We start from the raw sequence: 24,515 nt of genomic DNA on the forward strand, positions 1-24,515 counted from the left end.
AAAAGAAAAGTCACTTATAAATAGTAAAATAACCAGTTTAAAAATTATGAGGGTGCAACAGGACGTTCTTAACATTGGATAACCTTATCACGTGACATTCTATTTGTCACAACTTATAAAGATATGCCAACTAATGCCAAATTACCAATCAAAATATAGTAATTACTTTTTGAGAACATTTACATATTTAAAACAAGACATTAATGTTGGTTATGTTATATTTTTGAAACATTGCAAACCATTTTTTTCCCCTAAATCCTTGTAAAAAAAAAATTGGAACTAAATGAATTTAAAATGAAGAATTGCTATAAAAATCAACACTTGGCATACAATTATAAGTGCCGGTAGATAATAATATAAATTTATACAGAATATTTCAAATTACTCTTGAAATTAGTTTTCATATTTCATAATTTAATTAATGTTAGTAATCTAAAGTGAACTACCTCTCTTTCATATTCATTGATGTTAAAACGCATTACAAAACTATTTAGAATATATAAAACATTATTCTATTTAGACTACAATACTCTAATTCAATATTTCACTATTTATACTAAAATTATAACAATTATTCAATAGGGTATATGTGAAGAAAATATTAATGATTCTTCGAAACTGTATATGAAAGGAAGAAATAAAAAAGGAGCCAGTCATTAAGTATTAACAAATTATATCATATATTGTAAGCACTAGAACTGATTTAAGTACCTACAATTTACAAATACCCCCCTTTCAATTTACCAATATTTCAGCTAGTTTAAAAGGGGAAAGATAAATGGTTTAATCCAGGGCATATTGGCCTCAGTTTATCTAAATATTCCAGTGCAACTAGAAATTGCTATATTCTATCCCTTTCAAAATACCAGTTCACCTAGGGTATGCCAATGTGTGACCAAACCTTTCATCAAACAAATCCCCCAACCCCCCCAAAAAAAAAAATAATCTCATTCCCCTCCAGAAAGAACAAAAACGAATCATGGTAAAGATGTACAAGGACCCTAAAAAATAAAAGAGAATAAAAGCAGATACGATATGGTTCTGGGCTGACCAAAATTATTCTGCCAAAAGAAATGCTATTTGGCACAAAACTCAGTCTTGAACTTGGTCAGGTTCTGAGAGAATTTATCCCTGTTTTTTCCATCCAAGCTGAGCGTCACATCTGTCATAAGCTTGTCAAAACACGAAGAAAGCCGCTGGTGTTGGTCTGGTGGCTGCAAAACGATTCAAGGAAAATTAATATTTTAAGGCATGAGATTATGGCTACTTCTATTGCGAATAGAATACGTAAAAAATTGCTATCTGTATAGACTGTACCAGACTGGTTAACAGCCTAACTTTGGCTAATCTTACACGTTTAATTGCTTTTGTTTACACATCTTCAATTTCAAATTCAATTGCTGAAACGAGTGGAACTTATTTATTCGGTGTAGTTTAAACTTATACTCTAATCATGCATTATTAGACTATCATTTTAGTATTGTAGATAGTTATTTTACTAATTTACTTAACTGTGTTGTTGAACTATTGAAATGGTATGTAATTTACAAGTAAAGCTGGATATGTGGTTGAACCCACTTATTTAAGCTTACACACACGTAAACCTATATTCAAAAAGTCTGACTTTATAGCCCGCATCTTAACCGAGCTTCAATTTTAACAGACCGAACTCGCCCTGGAAAACTGCAGGTAATATGGGTTTACCCACACCTGGAAAAATATAATTAAAAAAGATTTTAAGAAATTTTACAAACAACACTATCGTCGTACATGCTAAAAAGAATAAATTTTATACTGCTAGTCCTTTATAACTCTGGTGCCTTTGTTCCTACTATATGTGACCATGCAGCGCTTTGGATATGCAGAGATCTAGACAGTAAGGCCACTGGATAAACACTGGGCAATTCGTTATATCTGGAGCCTTATACCATTCCCAAGCATGGAGCTTTATTTGTTCTCCTCACACAGAACAATTATTAATTTATGTAACTAGGAATTTGAAAACCAAAAGACCATAATTGGATCATAGGAGCAAGAGTTTAGTGATCAAAATACCAGCAAGAGTATTTTTTATGGTAAGAGAGGAAGGAACTCAAAGAGCTGACATGCTTGATGGGGGGAAGTCGTTTGAAAAAAAGTAATCGTGGAGACTATTGTTCATATGGTAAAAGATCTGGACATACCAAGGAAACATGTTTCAAACTCCATGGAAGAAATGATGTTCTCGAGCGCATGGGAAACAACAAAGGGTCTGCTCAAATAAGGCTAAATCATACTACCTCAGAACATGACGCCACCAATCGATCTAGTCCTTCACCACCACTAGATCTTGATATGAAAGCTTATAACGAGGAACTCGAGCGCTTGAAAGTAATGGTTGAACCAATGAATAAGCTCTCTAGATCATGTACTATATCCATGAAAGGTAAGATTTGTCTCAATATTGTTGATCATGTGTCTCAAGGTATTTGCATTCTTGATTTAGGAGCAACTGATTATATGATTCTTTTCTGTGTGTCCTTTGACTCATGGTAAAAGAAATAGAGAACAACTTATTATAGTTGCGAATGCTCAGGGTATACCTATATGCAGCTTCGGGAATATAATTTTAGACTCATCTATTATATTAAAGGATGTTTTACATGTTCCACAATTAGCCAATAGTCTTATCTCTGTACAAAACTCAAACAATTTAAATTGTTCAATAACATTTTTCTTAACTTATTGTGTTTTTCAGGATCTTGCCACGGGGAAGATGATTTTAACTGCTAAGGAGCAGAGCGGGTTGTATCGATTGGAGTCTGATGACCAAAGCACAACAAAAATCATGAGTCAACAAGCTACATCTGAGACGTGAGCAAATTCCCAAATATGGTTACATCATAAAAGGCTTCGACATCCTTCATTCAATCTTATAAAGTCCTTGTTTCCCCTTTTGTTTACCAAGGAGTTTGTTGAATCTTTTAATTGTGATATTTGTCAATTGTAAAAACACCATCCTCCAAGTGATTTAATTCACTCTGACGTTTGGAGACCTGTCGTATAATTTATTTCCGTGTCACATGGATATACCTTATGAAAAATAAATCAAAAGTTTTCCAAATCTTTGGTAATTTTTTCTGTCTTGTCCAAAATCAATTTCGAAAAAATATCAAAAGAATTAGGTCTCTTAATGGTACTAAATATGTGAATCATGAATTTCCAAGATCTGAGCAATGAAGTTACCGTAGTTCACAGTGAGGAAGAAGAGGAAGAAGACAAATATTTTGGCAAAAAATATGAAAGTAAACAACCCACTTCAACACTCGAGCATGAAAAACTATCTAATCTGGAGGTGAGGATCCCTGAAGATAACAGTGAGGACGTAAGTATTATTGAGGTTTTACCAATTACATTGAGAAAGAAAAGAAAATCATGTGCTAAATATCCTATTTCTCAGTATGTTTGCACTAACAATATCTCTAATAAGCACAAAAGCTTTATTACTACCCTTGATGCCACAAAAATTACTACCTCAATCCAAGAGACCATGAAACTTGAACATTGGAATCAAGCCATGAAAGAAGAGATAAATGCATTAGAAAGAAATTCAACTTGGAAGATTGTTGATAAGTCAAGAGACAAGAAGGCAGTAGAATGTAGATGGATATTCACAGTGAAACATAAGACAAATGGAGTATCTACTACAGGTAAACTCACTCTATTGCTTGTCTATGTGGATGACATGATTATTGGAAGAGATGATGAAACAAAAAAATTGGCGTTAAAAGAAAAATTGGCAGCCCAATTTGAAATGAAAGACCTAGGAAAACTCAAATACTTTCTTGGAATAGAGGTTTCTTACTCCAAGAATGAAATTTTCATCTCCCAAAGGAAAAATGTACTTGATCTCCTATAGAACAGTATCACAAAATTGGAAGTATAGAAAGTACTCCTGTAGAGAAGGCCCAATATCAAAGATTGGTAGGAAAATTGGTTTATCTATCACACACAAGACCAAACATTGCTTATGCAGTTCGTGTAGTGAACCAATTTATGCATGATTCAGAAGAGAGACATATACAAGCAGTTGACAAAATTCTCCAGTACTTGAAGTCAAGTCTAGGAAATGGGCTATTATTCAAAAGGGAAGACACATTGAGTATGAAAATATATAATGATGTTGACTATGTAGGTTCTATTACTGACAGAAAATCTACTTCTGGGTATTGTGTGTTTCTTGGAGATAGTCAAGAGCAAAAAACAAGATAGAGTATCTCGTTCTACTATAGAACCTGAATTCCAAGCTCTTGCTCAAGGAATATGTGAAGGACTCTGGATGAAAATAATTTTGGATGACCAAGGTGGACAACCCTGTGCAACTACACTATGACAATAAGTCTACCATGAGCATTGCCCATAATCCAATACGTGACAAGACCAAAAATATTGAGATTGACAAACATTTCATTAAAGATAATCTAGACAGAGGCTTTGTGATTACAACTCATGTTCCTACAGAACTTACAAATAGTAGATAATTTCACAAAAGAGCTCCTTCTGGGTAGATTTCAAGATCTTGTAAGCAAGTTGTGAATGATTGAGATTCATTTACCATCTTGAGGGTGAATGTTGTAATTAGAGGTAAATCTTCCTAATCAGAGAAAATATCTATAGAATCTTCCTAATTAGAGAAAATATTTGTAGGATCCTCTAGTTTCCTTATTTATCTTTTTCAGAAGATTAGATTGCTACAAATAAAGGTAAGGAGAATGTAATAAACATGAATGAAAATAATAAAAGTCATTCTCTTTTTCAAGACTGAAATATTGCTAGATTGCATAATAAGATGTGCCACAGTTTGGACTTACATAGGAAGCCAAGATTTGAGCCTTCACATTTGTGAACATCTGTAAAAAAAATTATCATGTCAATATGCTTGTTTATAATGAAGAAATAACAAAACTTACCGATATCAACATCAACCTAATAAAAATATTACAAAAATTATCATGTCAATATGGTGGATAGATATATAAGAAGAATGCTCCACATTAGATGCATGAGTTAGATGTCTGCTAGTGTCATACATGTAATAAAAACAAAGGAAGTATCACCGTTATCAGCATCAACCTAATCCTAAAATTTCTTGATGCTTTCTAGTGGTAATTCTTCCAATACCATGAAAATCCTTACTAAAAAACTGCCAAAACAATTTTTGCTGGTGCAAGTGTATGTGCTACTGTGTTGTTCAGTATTAGAGCATATAAATTTACTTCTAGTCAGGGTCAGTTAGTTTGAATCCTGTTAGGAGTTAGTTTCCCTTCTCAGCTATATATCCCTACATCACAATACTCAGTGTGTTGTAATCATCTTAATCTTCTATGGTATCATGAGCTCTGTATGACCTTTGAGATTGTTCCACGACTTCCAATTCTACTACTGTCACATTCTCACAAGAAATTCCTAGAAGCTTGATTCAAATATTATATCCTGTGAACTAGTAGGACTAGTAATCAAGGGAAATAAGTTGCATCATTATCTTGTCAGTCCACAACTTGAATTGAAATAACTTCCCATTGCTGATCGGGACGCATATTTTTTATTTTTACCTCACATGAGGGAAACCAGATCAACTACTACTTTCTTGACATTGATATTCAATTGCACAAGATATCCTTACACATGTAATCGGTTGCAAATTTTCTTAGCAACTTAAGCACAAGAGTCATGTCTACTTTTACTTGCACAACACAAAGGCCCCTAAACTTTGAACATAGCTTTCCAACACTTTCTTTGAGAATCATTTTGTTTCTAAATATCTACTTTGCATTCAAGGCTTCTTGATGTAATTCTTAAAGAACTTCTCGAAGATTATGAATCCACAATCTCTTATCAGTAGCAAATTTGAAACTCTCATTGTTGACGTTGTTAAGAATCATCAACCGGCAAGGCACGTCTTATGAAATTCAATAAAGTTCTTGCTTAGATTAATGTTGCTTAAGTCTCCAATCTTATTTAATCTTGTTCAATATAGTGAAAACTATGTATGAGATTAACCTCCCTTGTGTTGAATATACACCTAGAGTATTGTATTTATAATAAAAGAAATATGGGCTAAGTTCAAAATACAAATAACAAATAATAAAAAACTAACTAAAGATAAAAGATAAAGATAAGATCTCTATCTAAGATATCTAATAATCTAATATATCTAACAAATCTTTACTAAATCTCAGTCAGCTCAAGAAATTTTCCAATAAAACTATTTAATACCTTTTCAATTTGAGATTCCCTTAAGGATTTTCTTAGCATATATGCAAGTTGATCATTGGATCTAACAAACTCAACACAAATTTCCTTGGACAATAACTTTTTCCCAATATAATCACAATTAATTTTTGTTCCTAGTCCTCTCATGGAACATTGAATTGGAAGCAATGTGGACAGAAGCTTGGTTATGACAATACATCTTCGTTTGCTAAATCTCAAAAAATATAAGTTCTTGAAAGATTTATTTTATCCATAAAAGTTCACAAGAGACATCATTACTCTATATTTATATTTAGTAGTTGATTGGGTAACTATATTTTGTTTCTTAGTTTTACAAGAAGTATTATTTCCTGTAGTAGTGTCAGTCAATAGGTTATCTAGCCCTATCATCATCATAATACCCAAACATTTGGGTGTGTCCTTTATCTTCATATCGCAAAACCTTATTTAGTCTTTTTGAAGTACCTTAGAATACGGATAAGAAAATTCCAATGATTAATACGAGTGCATGAACTAACTAACAACATTGACTAAGAATGACAAATCAAGTCATGTATATCTTTCTAGATCAGATAAAGATTCACTTTGTTTGTCGTTAATGTTTAATTTGGGTCCATCAAACTATCCACGGATCTCTTTTACAATATATAGAGCATATTTTCTCTGAGATATTACAACACCTTTTTCTTGAGCCACTTCAATACCTAAGTATTTTAGGCTTCCAAGATATTGGTTTGAGAATGTTTGAATAATTGTTCCTTTAGCTAAAAGATATTCTAGTAGCATCATTCGCTCTAAAAACTATACCATCAACTTACATTATTAAGTAAACACATTTTACAAGGGAGGTATGACAGTAAAAAGCTTATTCTATGTTTTGCTATGTTTCAACTCACATGTCTGAACAATGTAACTAAATTTTTCAAACCAAGCACGTAGAAATTGCTTTAGACCATACAGAAAGAGCGACGCAACTTGCAAACTAATAGGATACTGGGTGATAGGATAGAAGGGAGTTGAACGATAGGAGGCAAGGGGAAGCCGAACGGTAGGAGGCAAGGGAAAGCAAGCCGAACGGTGGAAGGTGGGGAGAGGTCAAGCCGAACGGTGGAAGGTGGGGAGAGGTCAGGCCGAAAGGTGGAAGGCGGTGAAGAGCTGGAGCCAAACGGTAGGGTGCAGGGGGAAGCAAAGCTGAACGGGAGTTGGACCCGATCGGTTGAAGAGTTACTATCCTAATTGGGACAACAGTTAGGAGGGAAATAATTAGAAATAATTATAGTAAATAAGAATTTATTCTAGGGAAATATTTTATTTAGAACAATATTCATATTTTATTCTAGGTAAAGATTTTATTCTAGGGAAATATTTTATTCTAGGAAAATATTTTATTTAGGAAATAATTAGTATAAACAAGGCTAGAGGCTATTGTTAGGGGCATGCTTTTGATTATTGAGTTTTGTTGACAGGCAGCTATGCGTCCTATGAGGGAGGTTATGCTCCCAGTAATTGAAGGAGGTTATACTCTCAATTATTGTTTACTTTTGTTTATTCAGATATTACCATCAATAAAAGAGATTCATTCGTCCATTATCATTCGTTCATTATCATTCGTTCATTGTCTTTTCTACCTATTGTGATCATGTTTAATTACGTCTCCTACTCGAATTCGTAACAATTGGTCCGACCTGCCGGATCGATAGAGCGGAGGGAGAGGCCAGCCAGATACTGTTGAGAGGAGGAAAAGACATCATGGAGGGAAGAGTGAATGCAATCGAAGAGAAACTGGAGACCATAGAAATCTCCATGGGGGGATTGGAGGCGGTAGTCCAAGAACTGATGATGATGAGAGGGCAAGGCCAACCACTAGATGGAAATTCGGATGGAAGTTAGGGGTCTGTCAATGGGAAAAAGGACGAGGAGGGCGAGAGAGATGATGGCATGCCAGATGGTGGACGCTGAGAGGAGCAACTGAATTGGAGAAGGGTCGAGTTACCTAGTTTTGAAGGGATTGATCCGTTGAGTTGGATCAATAGAGCGGAAAATTTTTTTGAACTACAAGTGGTGTCCGAGGAAGAAAAGTTGCGCCTATCCTTCAATCAGCATGGAGGGAATTGCTGGACACTGATTTAGATTTTGGAGGGAGAAGGCCAGGACCCGTTCGTGGGCGGGTTTAAAACAGGCAATGGTGATCCGGTTCAGAGGAAGGAATAGGGGGTCAGTCTTCGAAAGATTGGCAGCCAATAAGCAATCGGGATCAATGGAAGAATACATCCAAGATTTTGAAATCTTGGTGGGACAGACGAAAGAAGTGCCCGAAGAACAGTTGATGGGGTACTTTATGGCAAGGCTATAGGAGGGGATTTGTAATCAAGTCAAGTAAGACTGCTTGATCCGCAAGAGTTGATGATCGCCATGAGAATGGCAAAGGACGTGGAGGAGATCCACGGTGGCGCGAAGACTGGTGGCGGAAGTATAATCAAGAATCAATCTGGGGAGAGACCGAACGGTTCAGATACGTGGATGGAGCCAGTCGACCTAACCAGAGCCGAACAAGAGCTGCTGTGGAGAGCCGAGCGACAATCATGGAGAGTGTAGGGTCCAGACGAAAGGCAGGAACACAAGGGAGTGTGATAGACAAATCGGTTTTCGACAGCAAGGGGAGAAACACCAAGAATATGCCTTATTCAGAAGCCCTAAAACGGAGAGAACAGGGAAGGTGTATCAAGTGTGGGGGACTGTTCGGTCCTTGTCACCACTACCCGGGTAGGAGTTTGAGAGTCCTGATATTGGCGGAGCACGAGGAGGAATTTCCACCACCCAAACCTCCAAACTTGAATTGAAGAAGAGCCATGAGATCAAGCTCCCTGGTTCCAACCTTGAGGACAAGGTTGTTTTGCAGCAGGGTGTAATGATAGGATATTGGGTGATAGGATAGAAGGGATCCGAACGGTAGGAGGCAAGGGGGCGCCGAACAGTGGAAGGCGGGGAGAGGTCAAGCCGAACGGTGGAAGGGATGGAAAGGTTAGGCCGAACAGTGGAAGGCGGTGAAGAGCTGGAGCCGAACAGTAGGGTGCAGGGGGAAGCAAAGCTGAACGGAAGTTGGACCCGGTCGGTTGAAGAGTGACTATCCTAACTGGAACAACAGCTAGGATAGGCGGAAAATAATTAGAAATAATTATAGTAAATAAGAATTTATTCTAGGGAAATATTTTATTTAGAACAATATTCATAGTTTATTCTAGGAAAATATTTTATTTAGAACGATATTCATATTTTATTCTAGGGAAAGATTTTTTTCTAGGGAAATATTTTATTCTAAGGAAATATTTTATTTAGGAAATAATTAGTATAAATAAGGCTAGAGGCTATTGTTAGAGGCATGCTTTTGATTATTGAGTTTTGTTGACAGGCGGTTATGCGTCCTGTGAGGGAGGTTATACTCCCAAGTAACTGAAGGAGGTTATGCTCCCAATTATTGTTTACTTTTGTTTATTCAGATATTACCATCAATAAAAGAGATTCATTCGTCCATTATCATTCGTTCATTGTCTTTTCTACTTATTGTGATCGTGTTTAATTATGTCTCATACTCGGATACGTAACACAAACCAATCCATAACCCTTGTGTGCATCAAACCCAGGCAGTTGCTCTATGTGGACTTCCTCTTCTAGATCATCATGAAGCAAAGAACCTTTAATATCTAGTTGGAGAAGTGGTTAATGACGAATAGCTACAATGCAAATGACAAACAAATAATCAACCATCTTCCCAGGTGGAAGGGGAACTAACTCCAATCTGCTATTATGGCAAGAGCTTGTGTCACCTTAATCATGGCTTATTGCCATCTAGGATGATGAAACTTTTCATTCTAATTTTTCTTAATAGTAATAGTAAGGAGACAATCTATGATAGCTATGAAAACTATAAAAAGTGTTAGAATTTAATCAGGAGGATTAGGATGATAATCGGCAATAGTGTTAGAAAACAATAAATACATATTAGTTGTTTTTAATCAGGAAATTAGGATGATTGATTCCTAATTATTAGGTGTTTTTATTATAATCGATTATGTAAAATAGTATAAATACATATTGTGTGGTATGCATTAGACACAAATACATTTAGAATATATAAAATTCTATACGATATTAGTAGTTTAGGGTTTCGATCTTGGATCTTTCTTTTTCTTGGGTGAACAGTACATGCAGCCACTCTATGCCCGTTTTCTCTGGCACCGATTGCCTTTTCCTCCAGTGACCACTGTGATAAAGATCGTCCTTGTTTAGGATGGGCGTACAAGACAAACGATTGGAGCACGAGATGAGTCTCAAGGATTATGTTATCAATCACAATCGGTTGCTTGTACCTCCAGTGCAAATGCTTAGGTCATCCTAGTCCTACCAAAATGCGTCTCATGCTTCCCAATCTTTCTCATAGTTTGTCTTTTCAATGCGAGTCTTGTCAGTTAGGAAAACACACTTGTCATACCTATGGTACTCAAGTTAATAAAAGTCGTTTGTCACCTTTTGTCTTAATTCATTCTGATATTTGGGGTCCTAGCCGTGTTTGTTCTGCATTAGGCTTTTATAACTTCCTTACTTTCATTGTTGATTTTTCCTGATGTTACAAATTTATCGAAAATTAAGATGACTGATTCCTAATTATTAAGTGTTTCTAGTATAATTGATTGTACAATAGTCTAAATATATATTGTGTGGTTTGCATTAGACACACAACTCATTCATAACATATATAATTCTATAAATAAGATGTGGATTATAGGGTAGAATGAGTACATTTACAACAAGCAGTGGGCAAAGCTAAACCATCAGTACTATGTACCATGGTATTAAGGTGATGACTGAAAAGAACTTGATGAAGAGGATTCACCATGGATCACTGGACAAGACATTTGGGTCTTTTGTTGGTAAGAAATAAAAGGATCAAAGGTATTTCTACAGAGTAACATTGATATCCTTTATGAAGATGAGAACAACCCAAGAAGACTTTATCTAGCCCTAGAGACATATCATAGACAAAAACATACACAACCAAACACACGGGGGAAATATGAAGAGAAGATCCTTTGGAAAAAGAATGGAATAGCAAATTGGCAACTCCCTAATGATGGATATGCATATTTGTATCAAGTAATAAGGTACGAGTAGATTTAAGTGTCTATTGTTCCTCTTTGCTATACTATTTTGTTTAGGTGTATAAGGACAAGTAAATTGATGTAAAATGCCTTGTGAACTTAAAATTGTAAAGAAAGTAGAGAAGTATCCTTTCAAATTATGACTTCTTAAAATTTTCATTACTTGGCCAAATTGATGTAAAGGTAGACAACAATTCAAAATAGTCTATAATAGGATAAACTAAAGTACATCTGGAATACTCATCAATGGAAGTAACAAAATATATCTAACACCAAAAGATAAGACACAACTTGGCTCCCAAATATATAACATGTTTTCCTAGTTGACTAGACTCAAATTCTAATGGCAGAAATCTACTAAGTTCAAGTGTCATTTTGTTTTGAATTTTGATCAGTGAATATGAGGATGCAAAATAAGACATAAATGGATTGGTTCAAAAATAGTATAAATCTCTAGATTCATGTCCTTCTCCAATCAATTGCCTCCATCTAGGTTCTTGTATAATAAAATTTTTTGACAAAAAGGTTTATTGAACAATTTAAAAAATTGGTTAATTGACTTGAAAAAAATAAAATTGAAAGGACAAGTGGACAGAAAATGAACAGAGATGAAGTTTCCTCACACTACTCCTCAGGTCCTTTGTGGCACTTGCTCTTAATCCACATTTATAAAGTCATCTTGTAAGGCAAGGTTTGCACATACTTATATATTGTGAACTACCTTATCTCTAATCAATGTGGAACTTCCAATTCACCTCCTCAACTGAGGTATATACATCTCGAGTATGGTCCAAAGTGGCCTGATAACTGGTGAAACAATAGACCAGCAACATCTAATTTCTCGAGGATAGGCTCCAGCTTATGACTTTGATACCATATTAAAAAGTGGACTTTAAGCCTAACTCAATCCAAGAAAATCAACTTGTAAAGAGAGATTTACACCCACTTATATATTGTGAATTGAACTTATCTCTAGTTGATGTGGAACTTCTAACGAGAATAAATAATATAAAAGATACTTTGTTCTTATATATCCCAATAATCCAATCCTTCATTCTAGCTCCAGTCACATATTAGATATCTTCTTTGCTCAGGAAAAATTTCACAGCAAGCAACTTCAAGTCATTCAAGTCCCTCTAATAGATCAGTACAATTTTCTCACCAAGGCTCTTTGTCTTTCAAGCTTTCACTTTGTGGGAACAACTCAGAGTGGTGGAGGGGATATTTGAGTAAGAGTTACTTCCATGTAGTTTTCTCTATTTCACTGTATTTTTAAGTTTTCAGTTTGCTAGCTGTTCTCCTAACTTAACTGAACTGTCAATGACAGTTAGTTGTTAGGAGTTCGTTTCCTTCTGTGCTATATGTAGCTACAAGTGTGTTGAAATCATTCATCCCTTCTAGTAATAAAATCAAGTTTCAATTCTCCACAACTCCTTGAACTAATAAGCAACAAATAAAATACTCATATTATGAACCGATATCTATATTCAACATGGAACGGCCAACAATATGGAAATCATTTGGAATCCTACATTTCCAGATTAAAACAGAATACCTCATATAAAATGATTGAATTGTCATGTTCTGTTCAACATTCAAGAAAATTGAGTATCTCTCAACCAATGTCAAAATAACAAGCAAATGCTTAACTATCTATTTAAGCACCATGTTTTTGAAACAATCACGGAAAAAACAGTATAGACATTACGTGTTCTGATTAGCATCAACAAGCATTCAAATTTATATCATCTGAAACAGTGTGAATAAAAATCAATCAAGTGAATTATAATAGGAATCAGACGCCAAATAATCACCTCTTCGCTGATTAGCATAATGCTCAGGATTGCACGGCTAAGAGTCCACTGATTGCCACGGTCCTCAAATATAACAACTTCAAATAGAGTTCTCAATATCTAAGGAAATTTTAAAGACAATTAAAAAGTTAAGACATCGGTTCAAGCTGTAGTGAAAAGAAAAATAAACCTTAAGTAAGCTAATTATAAACATACTCTAGAGAAAAGTTCAGCACAGTCAGAAATGAGTCCAGATACATTAAGAGCAGAAGGTGAGGTAGTCAACTCTCCAACAATGACATGGGTGAAATAAAATGTAGCCAAGTTGTCAATAGCATAGGCGCACTACAAATGCAAATGACACATTAGAGTTAGTAACTAGAAAAATACCATCTAATAAGAAATTGTCCCTAGTTCTCAATTCAAGCGCACTACAAGCGCATAAACAAATTTTATTTGGATTATAAACCAAACTTATATTTAATACCAGTAAATAACATGAATTGAATTATATTGGGGAATCAACGTCCATATTATTTAGCTTGGGTAACTTTTTGGTGCGTTAAACAGAAAAAAAAAATGAACATGCAGGAATGGTGCAGTTAGATGTACTTATTGATGAATATAAACAGTGGAGGTGTTTTATGTGGGAGTCTGGTTAAAGTATATCTATAGAATGCATATGAATACACTATAACACGATGTTAGGAATCTTGGTAAGAATCCTAACTTTCTCCCTTACTCGCACACTTCAGTAAACTCACAGCAAGAAATTGTAAAAAAAACGACTTGTATTCACATCAAAGAATCAAGAATACAATTGGGAAACCAGGAGCTTAACCTCCTTCACCAAGTCTGAACTGGTCTACAACTCAAGAGTACAAAACTCTCTAACTCAAAACAATAAAAGAGGTCCTTTTATAGAGACCATTTTCCCGCCCCACTTAACTGTTTAGCAGTTAAGTACTCTTCCTGTCTTTCGCCTCTCATAAACCCTCCATGTCCTAACAAAGGATATCATTGTTTATTTACTTTTTTGGTCATATGTATTTAACACTTTTCTCTGGTATAACTAGCATTATAAAATATCCTTCTCTGCTGAACCAAAAAAAAAAATTAATTGAATTATCACAACTAAAAGTGTGTCGAGCTTTTACAAACCTGTGAAGATATCTTGTCACTCAAATCTTTAAGCCCTGACTCAAGAGATCCAACAACAAGCATAAACGTAGTTTTATCCAAACTTAAAACAAATGACAAATGACAACTGAAGAGAGAATCCAAGAATGCAAAGTATGCAGCTGCGACCTGGAAAATAGACCAGAAGAAAAGCCTGTAATGACCAGTGATCAAGACATACCATCAGAAAGAACTCTATCAACGACTATCTTTTTTAAGTCAAACCCAGTTGTCATTAATTTATAGTTCTTTCAGCTATATTCCAGAAACAAAACTGTAAACATCAGGGCTGGCCAACCTGTGTTAGAGAGGAAAAAGAAACATAAACCAAATAAAATATACACTAAAAAGGTTGATCAAATACTTGTATACAAATTAATTGATATCAGTTTAAGAAAACAAGCAAACCAAATAGTAATCCGAATTTGCTTACACAATCATTACCAAACTAATTTAAAATTAAACTCAAATGTAGACAAATGGAAATATTAGATGTAAGTTTACCAACAATATATGCCTAATAAACTTTACATATATATTATAATTACAACACACAAATTGGATAAACCAGAGGAAAGCACTTCTATTGTTAACCAACATATCAAAGAACATGGAGTAAATGTAGAGTAATACCTTCCGATATGCAAATATATCAGCTAAAGGAATTGATAGTATCATCTTAACAATGATATCAAGAGCATCAACAAGCGCTCTATCACCATAAAGTTCAAAAATACCAAAGTTCACAAAGCTCCCAGATATTGCTGCCAGAAAAATAAAAATAAAAATAAACTCATTGGAAAGGTAAATATATGATAATACTATTACATAATATGTTCAATCACTCTTCTTTTGCTTTAAAAATCAATAGAGAGAAAACAGTTAATACATGATATTATAAATAAATGCCATTATTAAGGAAGTAATAATTAGTGTGAAAACAACCTCTAAAATAAAAAATAAAAATTAACAGCCAGAGCATTTACGTTTCACTTCTATCACCTTTAACAATTCAGACCTACTCACAAATAAATTTTGATACTGCCAATACAAGACAACACAAAAAGCGTGACAAAGTGACAAAATTACTAAAAGGGGTAAGTAAAAAATCATTTAACCGAGAGAACCTTGAAAAAAAAATTCATATAGAATAAAATAGGATAGTCGAGAAAAGCAGGTTAGAAGATGGTGGCAGTGAAAGTTTTTAACATGTGGTGTTTAATCTACAGAAAAATGTTACCTAGATCTAAACCTAAATTACTCCATGCTCCCAATAGACCAGTCCCTTCCACTACATCCTACTTGCCAACAGAAAATATGATAGACAGTCATCTATTTCAATATCTCACAATATTTGCATACCTCGTGTAAGAATTATCAAACAAAGTGACATCCCCTTGTATTTGGAAGTGTACATGTCCGCTTTGTTAGGAAGAGGCAAAATTCTTGATCCATAAGCAACAATCAATTTACTAACTTCTCGGAAGAGTAGTATTCCGTTAGGAGAAGAATACTCAAAATTCAATCGCTGGGACTTGTTCAGTACTAGTTCAGCCACGAGTTTCAATAATGGAGTTGTTACCTGCATCATGTATGCAAAATTCATAGGAATATCTACAAGTTAAATTCTTTAGAAATTAAATATATCTAAACTTTACTCTTAGGGGTATAATTAACAAAACATTTGTTTTATTAAGAGGGGACGAGATTACTGTCACAATAGTTGACTTGTTCCCTTCAGAACCAGCTAGTTGGGTGCTCTCTTCAGAAGTTAACTCATGAAATAGGATTTGTTAGTTCTTTAACCATGGGGCAGAAATTCAATGATTCCCAAGCCTCAAATACTTTAAATTGTTCTAGGAATGTCAAATTTTACAGAAAAATATATTTATTTTTTCAATTAAGAAATTTCCTCCGGCATTCACATATTTGTGCCAGATAAAACTAAAAGTATAACCAAGCCTCATCCCTGTAGACTTGGGATGTAAGGATTAATGGTCACCCCTGGATTCTTCTACAGTTACCAATCCTGCATCGAGACACATAGCAGTAGCTGCCCTAACAATAGTATAGCTATTAGGGATGGAAAAAAGATTCGTGCCCGCAGGTATCCACTGCAGATAGTTGGTATTCATGAGTAATAGATACCCACGAATAATGGATAACAGGACTTTTAGTACCTTACTAACGGGGCAGGGTTGAGTATGACACTACCCATACCCACATGTATCTATTAATAGTTAAAAATAAAAATAATAATTTACTATTCAAATGCCCTAAGTCTTATCCTAATCAAAATTAGGTTTTTCGCTGCTCATTCAAATAACTCACCCATTCAAAAAAATAGTTGTTTCCCTACTTCTCATCTTAACACCTCAGCAGAGCCAACAACATCACCGCCATTGAACTCCTCTCTTTCCACGTGACAGTTTCCCTTCTTTCCATCTAAATCGCGAACACATCACACGTCAGCCACCGTTGAAAACTGGGGTTGCCGCTTGTCGTAATTAGAGCAAAATCTTCCAAATTAGAGATAATGTATGTAAAATCTTCTAGTTTATTTTTCAATATATTTATTCCTTATTTCCTTAATTTTGGAAGATTGAATTGTTACAAAAAGGTGGAGGGAAAATGTAATAGGTATGAATGATAATAATAAAAATCATTCTCCTTTTCAAGGGAGCTCCGTTTCAACTGCAATAGTAGCCATCACCGCCGCTATCCGGCCATTGCAACTGCCGTCGTAGCCATTGGGGTTGTTTATAGGGCAAAAGGGTGCACCCAACTTCAGTGAACACAACGCCGAAAAATCGCTCCAAGAAAGATGCCGCCACATGTCGACGCATGTAGCCCATGCACCTAGTTCCGACGAGACCCACTTCTTGCTGCTGTCACAAAAAGATTCGCACGGTTTAGTGAGGTCCAATTTGGCCCAGATTTGAGTTTTGAGTTCCACTTAGTTCAGAAAGAGTCGTTGGAGCCTCCTAAGGCCGTTCCATGGGTCAGTGACGTCCCATTTGGCCTAGATTTGAGTTTTGTTCCTTTTTTTTCGATGTAGCTCACACGTTGTCGTTGTCACGGATAGGTTGAAAGCAATGGTTAAATCAATGAGTAAGCCCTCTGCATCATGTAATCTGTCCATGAAAGTTAAGATTTGTCTCAATACTTTTGGTCTTGTGTCTCAAGTTATTTGGATTCTTGATTCAGGAGCAACTGATCATATGACACCTTTTCGTGGGTCCTTCAACTCATGATAAAAAAATAGAGAACAACTTATCACAGTTGCGAATGGCCAAGGTATACCTATATACAGTTCTAGGAATATATTTTTTGAACTATCTATTGTATTAAAGAATGTTTTACATGTTCCACAATTAGCTAATAGTCTTATCTCTGTGCAAAATCTCACAAAGGCTTTAAATTGTTCAGCAACATTTTTCTCAACTTATTGTGTTTTCAAGACCTTGCAACGGGAAAGACAATTTTATCTGCTAAGGAGCAGAGTGGGTTGTATCTGTTGGAGTCTGATAACCAAAGCAAACTAAAAATCATGAGTCAACAGGCTACATCTGAGACGTGGGCAAATTCACAAATATGGCTACATCATAAAAGGCTTGGGCATCCTTCATTCAACCTTATCAAGACCTTATTTCCCCATTTGTTTACCAAGGAGTCTATTGAGTCTTTTAATGGTGATATTTGTCAGTTGTCAAAACACCATTGTACATCTTATCCTATTTGTAATTAAAAGAGTACTTCACCATTTGATATAATTCATGTGACGTTTGGGGACTTGTCGTAGAATCTATTTCCAGAGCCAAATGGTTTGTCGGCTTTATTTATGATTGTACCAATGTAACGTTTGGAGACAATGAAGCTACCATAGTCCACAATGAGAAAAAAGAGGAAGAAGGCAATTTTTTTGGAAAAAAATTTGAAAGAAGAAAATGTGAAGATAAATATCCTATTTCTCGGTATGTTTGCACTAACAATATCTCTGATAAGCACATTAGCTTTATTGCTGCCATTGATGCCACAAATTTTTACCTCAATATAGGAGGTCATGAAACTTGAACATTGGACTCAAGCCATGAAAGGAGACGAATGCATTAGAAAGAAATTCAAATTGGGAGATTGTCGATAAGCGAAGTGAAAAATGCCAGTAAGGTGGACAATAGAAAGATATAAAGCTAGATTGGTGGCAAAAGGCTATACGTAAACTTATGGGATTGACTCTGAGGAGACGTTTGCCCCAGTGGCAAAAATGAATACAGTTCGGGTTGTTCTTGCTTTGGATGCTCCTTTTGGTCGGGACTTACACCAGTTGGATGTGAAGAATGCCTTTCTTCATGGAAATCTGGAAGAAGAAGTGTGATAAGGGTTGGAAAGTGTATGAAAGAAGGAAGAAGAATAAAGCAAGTTAGGAGGAAAGGGGGGATGAGTTAGTTAGAAGTATAACTGTAATAACAGTTATATGGGAGGGAAAGAGTTACTATAAATAGTGTAATTGTCATTTCTGTTAGGGGGAGGAGATTGTTTGTAAAGTCAGGGCCTTAGACCTGAGGAGGGGGATTAGGCTCCCGTAGAACCATTCAACTGTACATTGATTCTTGTTCATTGATTCTTTTGATAATACAGAAATACTATTTTTTCTGCTGCCTATTTTCTTGTTGAGAGAGGATGTGAGGGAGTTTCTAGGTTTCTAATTCCAGAAACCTAATAATTGGTCCACCTGCCATATCCAATTTGGGGGAAGAAAGGGAGAAATGGAGGGCAGACTCGACGGAAGGTTGAATGTAGTGGAGGGTCAGCTGGAAGCGATGGAAATAGCGGTGGACGGAAGGCCGAGACCACAGCGTTGCGCCAAGATTCAGCGGCGATGCAGCAAGACTTGCAAGAAGTCTTGAGAATCTTTGGAGGAAGGGCTCGCGATCAGGAGGGGCTGTCGGATGGAGCTCAGGCGTCTGTCAACAAGAATCGGAGGGCGAGGAGGGACGATGAAGAAGGAGGAAGGGAAGTCGAACGGATGGAGGGGCATTACAATTGGAGGAAACGGGTGGACCCACCCGTCTTCGAGGGACTCGATCCGCTGAACTGGATCAATCCCGCAGAGAAATTTTTAGAATTACAAGGAGTAACGGAGGACGAAAAACTGCGATAAGCTTACATTAGTATGGAGGGAAGCGCGGGATACTAGTTTTGATTCTAGAGGGCGAAGGCCAAGAATCGTTCTTGGGAAGGATTAAAGGATGCGTTGGTGGTAAGGTTTGGGATTCGTTCAAGAATTTGAGGTAATGGTAGGGCAAACGAAGGAATTACAGGAGGAACAATTGTTGGGGTATTTTCTTGCGGGGTTGAAGGAGGATATACGCAACCAGGTTCGAATACAAGACCCGCAAGAACTAATGACCGCCATGAGAATCGCCAGGGATGTGGAGGAAGCTCGCCGGAGTAATAAGGCTAGGGGTTGGAGCGGAAATAAGAACCCATCCTCCTGGGGACGAAGTACAGACAGAGGAGGAACTATGGCCCGGATTGAACCTAACCGGAGCAGTACAGGCAGGACAGGGGGATCCGAGAGCGTCGGTTCGGTCAGAAGGGAAGGACCACAGGGAGGCACGACGGAGAGGACCGAGATGACGAGGGGAAGCGATAATAAGGGAATACGAATAAAGAACCTTCCTTACCAAGAATTCCTTAAACGGAGAGAGGAGGGACGTTGTTTCCGATGCGGTGGGCCTTTCATCCCAGGCCATCGTTGCTCAGAACGAAGTTTAAGGGTGGTGATACTAGGCGAGGATGAAGAAGGAGAGACGGAAGGAACAAAAGCCGATATGACAGAGACCGATGTGGATCAAAGGTAGATGGAGCTTTCTTCCTTTTTGGCTGGAGGGTGGACACAGCCCAGAACGATGAAGCTTCAGGGGAAGATCAAAGAGAGATCGCTGCTAATATTGATTAACAGTGGCGCAAGCCACAACTTCATATATCAAGGGTTGGTTAAGGAGTTAGGATTGGAGGTAGAGGCTACCCGGCCTTATCAGGTGAGCCTGGGAAACAGTCAGAAGAGAAAGAAACAGGGGCTCTGCAAGGGTGTAATCCTGACGCTGGGAGAAGCTGAGATTGAAGAACAGTTCTACCTATTTGAGCTAGGTGGAGTTGATGCAATCTTGGGGGTAGACTGGTTAGCAAAGTTGGGAGAAGTGACGAAGAATTGGGGGAAACTGACTATGGTATTCAGGCAGGGAGGAAGGGAGGTGACTATCCAGGGGGATCCAACGCTGGCCAGGGAGGTAGTTGCACCGGAAGCCCTGCTCAAAATAACAAAAACAGAAGTGGTGACCTTAGTGTGGAATATGGGACGAATGGCGGGAGAGGAGAACAGAGAGTTGGTTCCAAAGCTGACAGAAGTGCAGGAGGAAGAGCTGGAAGATGTGCTGGAGCAGTATAAGTAGGTATTTCAAGAGCCAAAAGGGCTGCCCCCAGACAGGGAAATGGTGAATAAAACACCATTGAAGGAGGGAGTAGACACCATTTATGTACGTCCCTATAGGTATCCGCATGTGATGAAGGGGGAAATTGAAAAACAGGTAGAGGACAGGGATAATAAGGCTCAGTACAAGCCCTTATTCAAGTCCGGTTATATTGGTTAAAAAGAAGGATGGGAGCTGGAGGTTTTGTCTAGACTATAGGGCATTAAATAGAGCCACCATCCTCTGCAAGTTCCCTATACCTGTAACAGAGGAGCTTCTTGATGAATTAAGGGGTGCATGTTATTTTTCAAAGGTGGATTTGAAAGTTGGTTACCACTAGATTAAAATGGGGGCAAAAGACATCCAGAAAACAACTTTTAGGACACACCAAGGGCACTATGAGTTCCTTGTGATGCCTTTCGGCCTTACCAATGCTCAGGCCACGTTTCAAAGTGCTATGAACAGCTTGTTAAAGCCATAATAAGGAAATTCGTCCTATTATTCTTCAATGAGATATTAGTGTATAGCCAGTCTTGGAAGGAGCACCTGGGAAGAGTATTGAGCACTTTAAAACAGCATAGGTGGGTGGCTAATAGGAAGAAATGCGAATTTGGCAAGGTGTAGATCAAGTACTTATGGCACAGCATTTCTGAGAAAGGAGTGGAGATGGACACCGAGAAGGTGGAAGCACTTAGGGGGTGGACAAACCCAAAAATCTCAAGGCTCTAAGAGGTTTTATGGGCGTAACGGGATACTATAGAAGGTTTGTGAGGGATTATGGGAAGATAGCATGCCCATTGACTGACCTGCTGAAGAAGGGGAATTATATGGTCAGATACTGCACGAGCACCAGTTCTGGCCTTGCCTGATTTCACCCAGCAATTTCACATTGAATGTGACGCATATGGAGGGAAGTAGGGGCTGTTCTCACCCAGAACAAGAGACCCATTGCATTTTTTAGCAAGGCATCCAAGGGGTCATTGAGCAAGTCAATTTATGAGAAGGAGCTCATGGCCCAAGTCTTTGCTATCCAGCATTGGAGACCTTATCTCCTTGGGCAGAAATTTGTGGTGCATACAGACCAGAGAAGTCTGAGATATCTGTTGGAGCAAAGAACTACCACACAGAACCAGCAGAATTGGATAGCGTAGCTTCTAGGGTATGGTTTTGACATCATGTATAAAGCAGGGGTGGCAAACAAGGTGGCAGACACCTTATCCAGAAAAGGGGGCGAGGCAGAGGAGGAAAAAGAGCTGAGAGTAGTGGCAAGGCCATACTGGCAGGATTTTCAGGAGGTATTGGGGGAGGTAGAGGAGAATGAACATTTAAGGAAGATAATGGAGGACCTAAAGGAAAATCCTAAGTCAAATTTAGCTTTCACCCTGGAGAGAGGTCGACTCCACTACAAGGGTAGGCTGGTTATCTCAGCAAAATCAGTTTGGATACCCAAAATCTTAGCTGAATTCCAAACCATTGCAACTGGAGGTCATTCTGGAGTGTACAGAACTTACCGCAGGGTGGCACAGTCGTTATATTGGGTAGGAATGAAGAAGACTGTCACAGATTATGTAGCACAGTGTATAATCTGCCAACAGCACAAATATTTGGCCTCGTCACCTCAAGGGTTGTTGCAGCCCTTGCCTATTTCTGAGGCGGTTTGGGAAGAGATTAGTATGGACTTCATAGTGAAGCTTCTCGTAGAACCATTTAACTATACATTGATTCTTGTTCATTTTATTCTTTTGATAATACAGAAATACTATTTTTTTTTTGCTGCCTATTTTCTTGTTGAGAGAGGTTTTGAGGGACTTTCTAGGTTTCTAATTCTAGAAACCTAACAAAGTGCACATGAAAATTCTCCTAGGTTTTGAAGTGAAAAAAAAAAAGAAACAAGGTATGTCTCCTAAAGAAAGCATTGTATGGTCTTAAGCAATCCCCTAGACAATGGCTTGGAAGATTTGCAAAAGCAATGGTATCTTTGGGATATAGACAAAGCCAAGGAGATCATACTCTATTCATAAAGCACTCTTCTACAAGTAAACTCACTCTAATGTTTGTCTATGTGGATGATATGATTATTGCAGGAGATGACCAAACAGAAAAATTGGCATTAAAAGGAAAATTGGCACCCTAATTTGAAATGAAAGACCTAGAAAAACGCAAATATTTTCTCGGAATAAAGGTTGTTTATTCCAAGAATGGAATTTTCGTCTCCCAAAGGAAATATGTGCTTGATCTCCTCAAAGAAACAGGAAAGTTCAAATGTAGAACCTCAATAGTTCCTATAGAACAGAATCACAGAATTGGAAGTGAAGAAAGTGCTCCTGTAGAGAAAGCCCAATATTGGAGATCGGTAGGAAAAATGATTTATTTATCACACACGAGACCAGACATTGTTTATGTAGTTAGTGTAGTGTGCCAATTTATTTATCACATACATGCAAGCAGTTGACTATGCAGATTTTATTACAGACAGAAAATCCACTGGGTATTGTATGTTTCTTAGAGATAGTCTGGTAACATGGAGGAGAAAAAAGTTAGATAGAGTATCTCATTATAGTGCCGAAGCGGAATTCCGAGCTCTTACTCAAGGAATGTGTGAAAGACTTTGGATGAAAATAATTTTGAATGACCTTAAAGTCAAGGTGGACAATCCCGTGCAACTATACAGTGACAATAAGTCTGCGTTGAGCATTGCCCATAATCCAGTACAACATGACAATACCAAACACATTGAGATTGATAAACATTTCATCAAAGATAATCTAGAAAGAGGCTTTGTCATTACAACTCTCGTTCCTATAGAACTTCAGATAGCAAATATTTTTACAAAAGGACTCCCTTAAGGTAGATTTCAAGATCTTATAGGCAAGTTTGGAAAGATTGATATTCATTTATCAACTTGAGAGGAAGTGTTGTAAAAAATATTAATAGAATCTTCTTGTTTATTTTTAAGTATATTTTTTCCTTATTTCCTTATTTTTGGAAGATTAGATTATTACAAATAAGTTTGAATGATAATAATAAAAATTATTCCACTTTTCAAGTCCATTGTTCGGAAACGTCACCAAAATCGTCACAGTCAATGCTTAATCACACACAACCTCTACTTTTCGTCCTTTGATTTCAACTGCCTGCAACCAAGAATGCCGCCAGAAACCATCACGTGCGGCACTCAGTTTAGGCTATCAATCACTGTGAACCGCTTCGCCCTTTTTATGGAAAATAAAAGCTTACCTAGCAGAGGAGATGGCATTTGATAGCCCTTGCACTCTTAGCCCACCCAAAGTCTGCACCTTTCTCTTCTTTTAGGGTTTCTTCCTTTTCCTTCAATTTCTTTTCTTAATTTTTGTAATATATTTGCAAATATCCACATATGCCTATGGGTATATTTTAATAAGGTATCCAACGGGTATCCAACAGAGGAGATGGCATTTGATAGCCCTTGCACTCTTAGCCCACCCAAAGTCTGCACCTTTCTCTTCTTTTAGGGTTTCTTCCTTTTCCTTCAATTTCTTTTCTTAATTTTTGTAATATATTTGCAAATATCCACATATACCTATGGGTATATTTTAATAAGGTATCCAACAGAGGAGATGGCATTTGATAGCCCTTGCACTCTTAGCCCACCCAAAGTCTGCACCTTTCTCTTCTTTTAGGGT

General features: G+C 37.0%; 1 protein-coding gene across 7 annotated transcripts in view; it reads right to left on the reverse strand.

Moving 5' to 3' along the window:
* Positions 1-638: 638 nt before the first annotated feature.
* LOC108326012 (uncharacterized) overlaps positions 639-24,515 on the reverse strand; it is a 65,346-nt gene continuing 41,469 nt past the window's right edge. For 6 of the 7 annotated variants that reach the window (XM_017559223.2, XM_052874183.1, XM_052874182.1 and 3 more), the window contains 7 exons: positions 15,743-15,962; positions 15,014-15,144; positions 14,363-14,509; positions 13,418-13,546; positions 13,223-13,321; positions 4,851-4,889; positions 639-1,214 (listed from right to left, as the gene is read on the reverse strand). In XM_017559223.2, the coding sequence (XP_017414712.1) occupies positions 1,077-1,214; positions 4,851-4,889; positions 13,223-13,321; positions 13,418-13,546; positions 14,363-14,509; positions 15,014-15,144; positions 15,743-15,962 (903 nt within the window). In that variant the 3' untranslated portion in view covers positions 639-1,076. Of the gene's footprint in view, positions 1,215-4,850; positions 4,890-13,222; positions 13,322-13,417; positions 13,547-14,362; positions 14,510-15,013; positions 15,145-15,742; positions 15,963-24,515 lie in introns of those variants that run through there. The other variant, XR_008247570.1, reaches the window with a different exon arrangement.

Source organism: Vigna angularis, chromosome 3 (genome assembly GCF_016808095.1).
Source record: "Vigna angularis cultivar LongXiaoDou No.4 chromosome 3, ASM1680809v1, whole genome shotgun sequence".
NCBI lineage: Eukaryota > Viridiplantae > Streptophyta > Magnoliopsida > Fabales > Fabaceae > Vigna > Vigna angularis.